Below are 8,048 nucleotides of genomic sequence, written 5' to 3'. Positions count from 1 at the left end.
CTTTGGTTTGTTTGTTTGGATGCTTAGAATTGCCATAGTTATCTTGGTCTGGATTCCAACTTATTACATAGACATAACTAAGGGTTGATTAATATGCATTGAGATAATATTCCACAAATATTATCTTAGTACCAACATGTATTGGATTATGAATAACTAATGGTTTGATAATATTGTGTCTTACAATTAGTCATTCAATTTTATGCATTAAATGTTACAACTTAAGAATATTGTATATTTTTCTACAAACCGTCTTAATTTCTACAATAATTGAATTCGGCACAAAACTGAATTGACAATATAATATCTTGGTTGAAATAACAAGGAGTGACACAATATCAAATTCTATTAATTGAATGATTGACGTTCAAACATAATAATACTAGAAATCGTTTGGAATCTAAGTAAGAATCAAAGTGTGTAAATCGCAACATCATAATACTACAAAAAAAAACAATCTCAATGGATTTAGTCTTCCATAATAATACTGCAAAAGCAATCTCAATAGGTTTAGCCTTCCATCTTTTCAACAAAGCGCAACAACATATGATCTTCATATGTACGACAATAATAGTCTTGGATGAAAATGTATGTAAATTGAGTGAATGAATGATTTCTTCTTGTTGTCTAATGATTCTTGAACGTTTCCCCTTCAAAACTAGAAAGAAAATAACTACTAAGGTGTAGAGAACGTCCCTTATGGTATTGGGATTCTCAGGTATTATAAGTGAGAAAAACCGTAAGAAAACCATAATTTTCGCTTACCACCATCCCATTAAGGAATCAGGATGGTGGGCAAGATGGTGGTCTTATGCTTCAATTGCATTAACTTCTTAATACGAGCTCTATTTTGGACGTTCTTTATGTTCCCGGAAAACCCTCGACGAGATCAACAACTTTCATTTACACTCCGTCGGCTATTTTGACCTTATTTTTAAAACTACATTTTTAACAGGCTTGGACTGTTAAAGTTCGTTAAAAATTCATAACTTCCTCATATGATATCCGTTATCGACTATCTTTATATAAATGGAACCATATGAACGATATCTTCAACTCTTGTTTAGATTGTTTTCCTAACAATCAAACGATCTCTACTTCGGTTTCTTAGTCGTATACTGTTGCGTTGGCATGCTCTTAGTTTAACGACTACTACGACTTTCATTTAAATTACTTTAGACTAAAAAGTAATATATCGAAAATTCACTTTTTACGATATGCAGAGCCATATCGGTGTAATCGCGAAACTTCGAAGAAACATAACTTCTTCATACAAAGTCAGATTTTAGCGTTCTTTATATGTACGGAACCCTTGTCACATACACTATGACTTTGGTTAGTGTTATTTATCATAAATAATATTCTATCAAAAATTCATTTTTAATGCTAAATATGTCTTAATTGACTAGCCTAAATCTTTGGGTGTTACATGTAGAGGTGAAATAGACTCGTATCGGTTGAAAGATACTGAAAGATTCGGAAGGGACTCAGAGAGTCAGAAGGGGCTCAGCGAGTTGGAAGCGACTCATAGAGTCGGAAGGGACTCAGAGAGTCGATAGGGACTCAGGGGTGAAATAGATTCGTTACATGTTTTAGTATGGTATGTTAGTATGATGTGTATGTATGGTATGTGATATTTTGGGGAATTCACTAAGCTTTGTGCTTACGTTTTAGTTTAAATGTTTTTCAGATACTTCCGCTTCAAAAGGGAAAGGTCCGACATGATCGCATTGCATGCACTTGTGTTTGACATTTTTTGGGGATTGTACTCTGATAACTATTTTTCTACTATGACATACTTGATGAGTTTTAAAATATATGGTTGATGGTTTGGTTGATTTTAAACAAAAAAAATTACTTAGTATTTTTGGAATGTTGCAGACGGTCTTAGGCTGGTCTCACAGTTTTTCCGTGTGCCTTTTCGATTTCGATATTATTTGGTTTTTTGGTTTAAGTTTAATAAAAGATAAAAAAAAAAGTTAGATAATGCGTAATTAAAATAAAAATGATGTGTTTATAAACTTTGGTTATCAGTCTTCTTTAGACCGGTTTTGGACTGATCTAGTGACGGTCTCGGAACCACTAGTCTCGGAACGATCTAGTTTTGGGATCAGTCTCGAAATGGTCTCAAGCTAGTATTTTTTGGTCATGTCTCGTTTTAGACCAGTTCAGTCTTAGATTTTTTTTTCGAGATTTTTTTTCAGGTCCGGTCTTTTTGTGCAACTCTATCTTTAATAAATGAATTGGACCAAACCAAAATGATTCATCTAAAAGAACAAAAATATCAAAAGGAATCAACTTATTCAAATTGTGGGCATTTACATTAAGTCCAATTATTTTCTATCATAAAGACAAATGTAAATCCAAAATGTATATGTATCACTCTAAAAAAATTCATCTAACTTGTGTCATTTTAAGATCTTACATAACATTTTGAGTGGTGACAAAAGCAAAATGCAACATGGCCAAGATCATAATAAGTGATGCACAACCACTTAGTGTTGTTTCCAATTTCAATGATTTTAGGCCACACAAAGAGGCAATTGGTGCTTGTTCCCCCATCATTCAAAGTTCATGACTTTTTCGTCAGCAACAACTCCCTATAGAAAGTCAAATACGGATTATCAAAAGTCAAATATGGATTGATTGCAATGTAAGAATTACAGTAAAAACCCATAATTCATTTCACTTCCCATTAATAACGTAATTGCCGAATTCGATTAACATGTAACTTATAGTGCATGACACACTATGCAATGCAATTCTTGAAATGTACAACTTTTAATCCACAAATTAACTTAATTAAAGATATTGCTGACATTTAATATACAACTTTTAATATATAAGGTACAAGTTAGAAGTAATAGGGATCAACTAACAAGAATGCACAAAACTAACTGAAAGTACCATTGTTTTGTGGTATTGAAAGAGCAAGGTACAAGTTTTACTGGATAACGTACAGCTTTTAAGGCATAAAGTACAACTTCAACATCACTCCATAAGCAATATTAAATGAATGAATTTTTGAAGTAACAAATAACAAGTATATATGATAACAAAACAATGAATATTTGAGATCAAATTACCAATCTAAGAAACCGAAACCGACATCGGCATCGACATCGTCACGGAAACTGTTTCCGCCGGAAAACCCGATTCCATTCCGGTGGTTGAGTTTCCGGCAAACCCATACCCAAACCGCAACCCGTTAAAATGCAAAGTATCATAATGACACCTTTGAAAAACCCGAGCAAGTGATGCCGCCTTCCTCCGGGCCCGCTTAGTCCCGGTAAACAACAAACTCTGAATCAAACTCGCCAACGCCGGAGTTCTCACCACCCGTTCGGTGGTGGCGGCACCACCACTCCGGCAAAGCTCAAGCAACGCCGCTACCGCGTTCTCCTTCCCTCTCGGAGTCCCACACCTCATCATTCCAATCAAACCGACAACCGCCGCCTCTTCGTGGCCGACCGCCTCCGCTCCCACCGGTTGCCGGACTATCAACGCCAACGCTCCGGCAGCCTCCTCCGCCACCCCGTCACATTCCAACGCTTCGACTAACGATTTCACCACCCCGAATTCGATCATTTTCACACAGTTTGCGGTGTGGGTTGACAAATTGAACAAGGCGGTGACGGCGTCTTTCCGCCCTCTAGGTGTACCGGAAAGTAACATTCCGGCGAGTGTCTGTAAAGCTCCAGCTTCATCGGCGATGAGTTTTTTGTAATCGTGGACGGCGGAAAGGCTGAATAAAGTGGCGGCGGCGTTTTCCCGAGATTCAATTGTGTGGCCGGATTTTAAAACCGCCACGATTGATCTCAAACAACCGGATTCATCCATGATTCTACTCTTATTTTTATCGTAAATTGAAAGATTCAACATTGCAGTCACTGCGTTCTCTTGTGCCACTGCACTTTCCGATGAAAGAAGAATTTTCAGATGTGGAATCACGCCGGATTCCGCTATGAATCCCCGGTTTTCTCTTCCGGTTTTTGCCAGAAACCGGATTTCACGGGCGGCGATTGCTTTACCGGAATCGGAACCGTTTTCTAGTTCCCGAATCAGAAGCCCGACCGTGGCTTTATTAGCTTCCACCGCCGGTCGGCTTGCCGGAGCCGCCGGAAAAGATTCTCCGGCGAGATCGGAGCTTTCAGGAGGACTGTATGGGATCTTGTGAGCAGTGCACCATTGCATGATTAGATTTCTAAGAGCTCGATTTGGTACAAGTTTTTTATGGACAAGAGTTTGACCGGTTTTTGGGCAGTTGCAGTGACCTTCTTCGATCCATCTTGAAATTGAAGCTCGATCGAAAGTCTGGCCGGTTGATATTATTACAGGATCCATCATCAAATCTAATGAAATTGGACAACAAAAATCTTTTGGGATTGTTATAAACGTATCGGCGATTTCTTTTGAGATTAATCCTCTTTTCTTTCCTCTTCTGAATCTGTGAGAAATTTCCACTTCGTCTTCTTCGAATCCAAATAACAAGAATCTACAGTATCTAATCATGGCGATAACCCCACCGAGAACGGAAGCTGATGGCTCAAGATCGCTCCCGTGGTTCACAATTTGTTCTTCGAGGAACTCAATTTCAACCCGGCAAGCCCTAGCGTCAAGGATCCCCAATTTTGTAACCAAAAAATCATGGAATTCTTCCGAATTTGGGATGTTTCCGGTTCCGATTTCGTTTAGTAGCTTGAAGAACTTCAATCGTAATGATTCAACGTGTTTATCTATGAACAATTTGTTCCGTCTGGATTGCTTTTGTAGTAAGTTTATCTGTTCTTTAACGTCATCGCTAATCAAAGAATTCAATTTATTCATGGGGAAAACATCTAAAAGTGTGGAGATTTCTTGATTAAGATCATGAAAATGACCGGAAATTGAAGGGTTTTGAAGCAACAGCCATAACTTACTCGACTGAGTGCAGTAATCAAGGAGGATTTTGGACCTGTACAGCAGAAGGTACAATTCCTTAAAGCATAGAACCACCGTTGACGGCAGATTCGACCACCACTCACCTGACTCACGAACGGAATCCAACAACACGACAAACAATTCAATTTTCCGGATCAAAGATCTGGAATTCTTCTTTTGAAATGGCGGCGTCTTGTCAGAGAATGACGAGATGAGGTCAGATGCGATGCTGGTTAGGGTTTTTAACAAACCCACGACGTCGTTCTCCAGATCCACCGGCGCCAAGAACGCGTCTAACGTCGGCGACCTGCTCCGCCGCAAAGATGAAAAAATGGCAGCCGACGCCATTTTCTGTAAACTCTACTGCTACACAACTTGGTGGGTTTTGGTTGATATCGATAAAGAAATGGTTTTTCTTGATGGGTTTTTGTTGAATTTGTAAAGAATTAATCAAATTTCGTTGTTGAAGATGGGATTTATTTGGTAGTGAGAATCCGCGTGAAGACTGAGAGAGAAAGAGATAAATTTTGACAATTAAAGAAAGGTTATTTGCAGAAGTAAAGAGTAATGGCTTTTTCCCCATTTGTTTTTCTTTATCATGTAAGTCGACAACAATCTTCTGAACACTCAAAGCTTTTTCTTTTTTCTTTTTTTTTTTTTTTTTTTTTTTTTCTTTATGATTATGAAAGTAGGTAAAGATTTACAGATCGTGTTGCATGAAATGGGCAACAATTAATACGTGAATTTTTTGGTAAGGTTTGAAATGAGTTTATCGACCTAAATTATTTCTTACAATTCTTTAATTTCTCAAAAAAGTAAAATATTATTCTAAAAATTTTATTATAAAGTTATAATGGTAATGTTTTGATTTTTTACGTTATTCAAGTTGTAATTATCAGAAAAGAAAACCTTGGCCATTTTTCAAAATGATACATTATTTAATTAGTTAAAGATAAATTATAGTTAAATTAACATATTTTTTTTATATAAATGCTCCAAGTTATCATATTTGGTTCTTATTTACGTTCGATAAGGTAAATTGCCTATTTTAAGCTCGTTTTTTATTTATATATAAATCGTACTAGTTTATAATCCGTGGAAACCACGGTTACAAAATTAATTAAATTTTATAGTAAAAACTTAAAATTATTAATTAATTATTTTAAATAAATTATTAATTAAGATTTTTTTAGTTATATAAATTTTAATCATTGATTTAAATAAATATGTGAAATTATATCATTTGTATTATTTTTATTTTAATTTTTATTCTAATGTTATTAATTTAATATAATCAAAGTGGAAATTTTAAAATTTGAAATTTGAAATAGAGTTGACAAGTGGCATACATTAATTAGGAGGTATAATAAGGTGACACATGACAAAAGGAAAATAAAATATGCATTAATTAGGATGTCTAATACTATGACACATGTTAAAAGGAAAATAAAACTATTCTTTTATTAAAATAGAGAGGTAAGATTAACAATTTGAATCAAGAATCTAAAGTGGGGCTCGAGAGTATTTACTGTTTTTTTATTGAGTTTGCTTTATTGAAATATTTATATTTACATACACAAATTGTGCGGATCAATCAATTGACTTTTGAGAAGTAATTATTAATTAAAAATATTTGAATTTCTTTCATTTGCACAGCAGAGATTGTGTTGATTCCTACTACGATGAGTTGGATGCATGGTATCCTAATAAAATTATTTTTAAGAAGAAACAATAGAAGAAAAAGGAATTCTTTGATGACATAGTTGTTAGATTCCGTTCAAATGAGAAGTTTTACATGTGAAAAGAGAGATTGCACAACATTATTTTGTCCGATATTTTTTTGCTTACTTAGATTATTGTTTTTATCTTATTGTCTTTTCGATAAAAAGTAGAGTATGATTACGAGCATCAGAAACCAAATAGTTTGTGAGGCAATATATCACAAAATTTTGGTCTATTGATCCGACTTTTGACATAACTAATTATTTTTGTGATTTTCCAGAGTTTAGATTGTTGAATAAATCTGGGAAAAGAAGATTATTTCATAGTTGAACACTTCTATTTAATCTTATAGTATATCATCTACATGATAAGTTAAACAGGAGCCATGGTAATAGTAGTTTTGATTGAAGTTTGAATCCCCTTCTTCATGTGTTACATAAGCCTCAGTTGAGATTCCATATACCGATTATTTGGTGATATTTCTTCTAACCATTCACGGGAAGCTTTTGGGTATTCATACTTGTAGCATGTGTTCTTTTGAAGAATATTTGAGGTGTTATGATATTATGGAGAAGATCTTTAGAGATATTTTAGCATTCGATCATCATTACAATATCCTTTTCAGCACCTAACTTGGTAATCAGTTGTTCAATATTTAGATATTTTATCATCATTTCATCATGTTTATAGCCCTCATCATTTTCAAGAATTTAGGGGGAGATAGTTAAAGCTAGGACATGCTCTACAATGAAGCATTCTATTAGGTTAGAATATTTCATCTGAATGTAAAACATATGCTCTCTATGGACGGCTCAACCAGTTTGGAAGCTCTAAACAAACTAAAAATTAGACGCCCTTTGGTCTTTACTATAGTTAATGTTATAAACCTCCTCCTTTATCTAGACATGGAATAAACTAAAAAATTTATAAATGACGGATTTAATTTTATTATTATGTATATGTTTCTTTTGTGAATATATTTAACAACAAAAGTGACTATGACTCACATTGAGGTCCATACTTGGAAAATTGAATCATTATCTCTTTACTATTAACTCTTCCTGAAGCAATGACATAGACATAAAAAGGAAAGATTGGTTTTTTTAATTCATGAAATGGATTATTTAAAAGAAATGGAAATTCAATTGTTACCATTAAGCTTGTTCATCTGCATACTTATATCGAACAAAGACAAAGCCCCAAGAATCCCCAGTCATATAATCAACACAAGAATTACACAATGAGTAATGTCAAATATGCTTAGACAATAGTTATTGGAATAAAGATTTTCAATTTATAACATAATCAAAACAAATTATGCGAAAGTTAATAATATAATTGGGTTAAATACAAGAGAGTGTGACTATATTTCACTCATCTGTTTATTATAGCACTCTATGCTCATT

General features: G+C 34.4%; 1 protein-coding gene across 1 annotated transcript; it reads right to left on the bottom strand.

The window, feature by feature from the left end:
- Positions 1–2,282: 2,282 nt before the first annotated feature.
- LOC145061103 (U-box domain-containing protein 17-like) lies at positions 2,283–5,506 on the bottom strand. Its single transcript, XM_079008478.1, has 2 exons — positions 3,087–5,506; positions 2,283–2,600 (listed from the first exon to the last, which is right to left on the bottom strand). Exon 1 carries the CDS (start codon positions 5,266–5,268, stop codon positions 3,091–3,093), a length of 2,178 nt encoding a protein of 725 aa, XP_078864604.1. The 5' UTR covers positions 5,269–5,506; the 3' UTR covers positions 2,283–2,600; positions 3,087–3,090.
- Between the last annotated feature and the right edge of the window lie 2,542 nt (positions 5,507–8,048).

The sequence above is a fragment of the Lactuca serriola genome, chromosome 7 (assembly GCF_051521515.1).
Source record: "Lactuca serriola cultivar US96UC23 chromosome 7, Lser_US96UC23_V15, whole genome shotgun sequence".
Taxonomy (NCBI): Eukaryota; Viridiplantae; Streptophyta; class Magnoliopsida; order Asterales; family Asteraceae; genus Lactuca; species Lactuca serriola.
Note: the sequence above shows the minus strand (reverse complement) of the source record. Positions and strands in the feature narration are given on the sequence as shown.